Source organism: Myzus persicae, unplaced genomic scaffold (assembly GCF_001856785.1).
Source record: "Myzus persicae strain clone G006 unplaced genomic scaffold, MPER_G0061.0, whole genome shotgun sequence".
Taxonomy (NCBI): Eukaryota; Metazoa; Arthropoda; class Insecta; order Hemiptera; family Aphididae; genus Myzus; species Myzus persicae.
The window spans coordinates 307,568-308,578 of record NW_019103097.1 but is presented as its reverse complement, the minus strand read 5'-3'; the positions used below and the strand labels follow the sequence as shown (position 1 = coordinate 308,578).

General features: G+C 33.1%; 1 protein-coding gene across 1 annotated transcript; it reads left to right on the top strand.

The window, feature by feature from the left end:
- Positions 1-296: 296 nt before the first annotated feature.
- LOC111033785 (death-associated inhibitor of apoptosis 1-like) lies at positions 297-817 on the top strand. Its single transcript, XM_022314711.1, has one exon. The coding sequence runs from the start codon at positions 330-332 to the stop codon at positions 744-746; it is 417 nt and encodes a 138-aa protein (XP_022170403.1). The 5' UTR covers positions 297-329; the 3' UTR covers positions 747-817.
- Positions 818-1,011: the final 194 nt, after the last annotated feature.

Genomic DNA, 1,011 nt, shown 5'->3' with positions numbered 1-1,011 from the left:
GTTTCATATATATGTATATATATAATGTACACATGAAATGTACGCATCGTGCAACATGTGTTAACAATGACGCTGCTGGTAGTGGCGATCTGATAATGATGAATAACTACTCAACGTTGTATTTGCTATTCAAATATTTTAATTCATATTATTTTTGTTACTATTATTATTGACGCGTTTACACCGCGGCGAACTATCGCCATATAATATACAGTCGTCAGTTACTGTGAGACCGTTACACTGGCCACAAGCGCCTTATTCGCGTTAAGACAGCTAAAACGAATTATCTACGTTTTTTAAAAACGATTATTTTTATACGTTGTATTAAAATGAATTTATTAAAATGTTCGGCTGATTGCCGACCGCTAGTGCGTTTGGTGCGCGAGAACTCGAATCCAGAGTATCCTGAGTATTCAAGCTTTTTATCGAGACTAAAAACATTTGATTCACATCCAACGCAATCTCGTCAAGATAAATATTCGCTGGCCGAATGCGGATTCACTTATACCGGAGCTGACGACTTGGTTCAATGTCACTACTGCGGCATATTGTTGGGGAAATGGGAGGAAAATGACGAAGTGTGGCAACAACACGCCTTGCACAACCCCGAATGTGTATTCGTATTATTATATAAAGGAGCGCAATTTATTGAAAATGTGAATAATGAATTTAATGTCAAACGTAATACCCGTGATAATAGTCAAGGCCGTAGATGTAAATCGGAATCGTATGATGTTGTCGGCTAACATGCAGCTGTATAAAATTATGTATAATGTATATTTTTCATGAATAAATATGGAATTCTTTAAACAATTAAATCGCTTCAATTTTTAACTTGGTATCCTGCTAAAAGCATGTTTATGTTTTTATACATGTATGTATATATTTTTAATACGTATGTATAGGTTTTTAATATATATGTATATGTTTTTAATACGTATGTATAGGTTTTTAATATATATGTATATGTTTTTAATACGTATGTGTAGGTTTTCAATATATATGTATATA

Excerpts from the sequence above, each read along its gene's own strand:
- LOC111033785 (XM_022314711.1), top strand. The coding sequence starts at position 330 with ATGAATTTATTAAAATGTTCGGCTGATTGCCGACCGCTAGTGCGTTTG.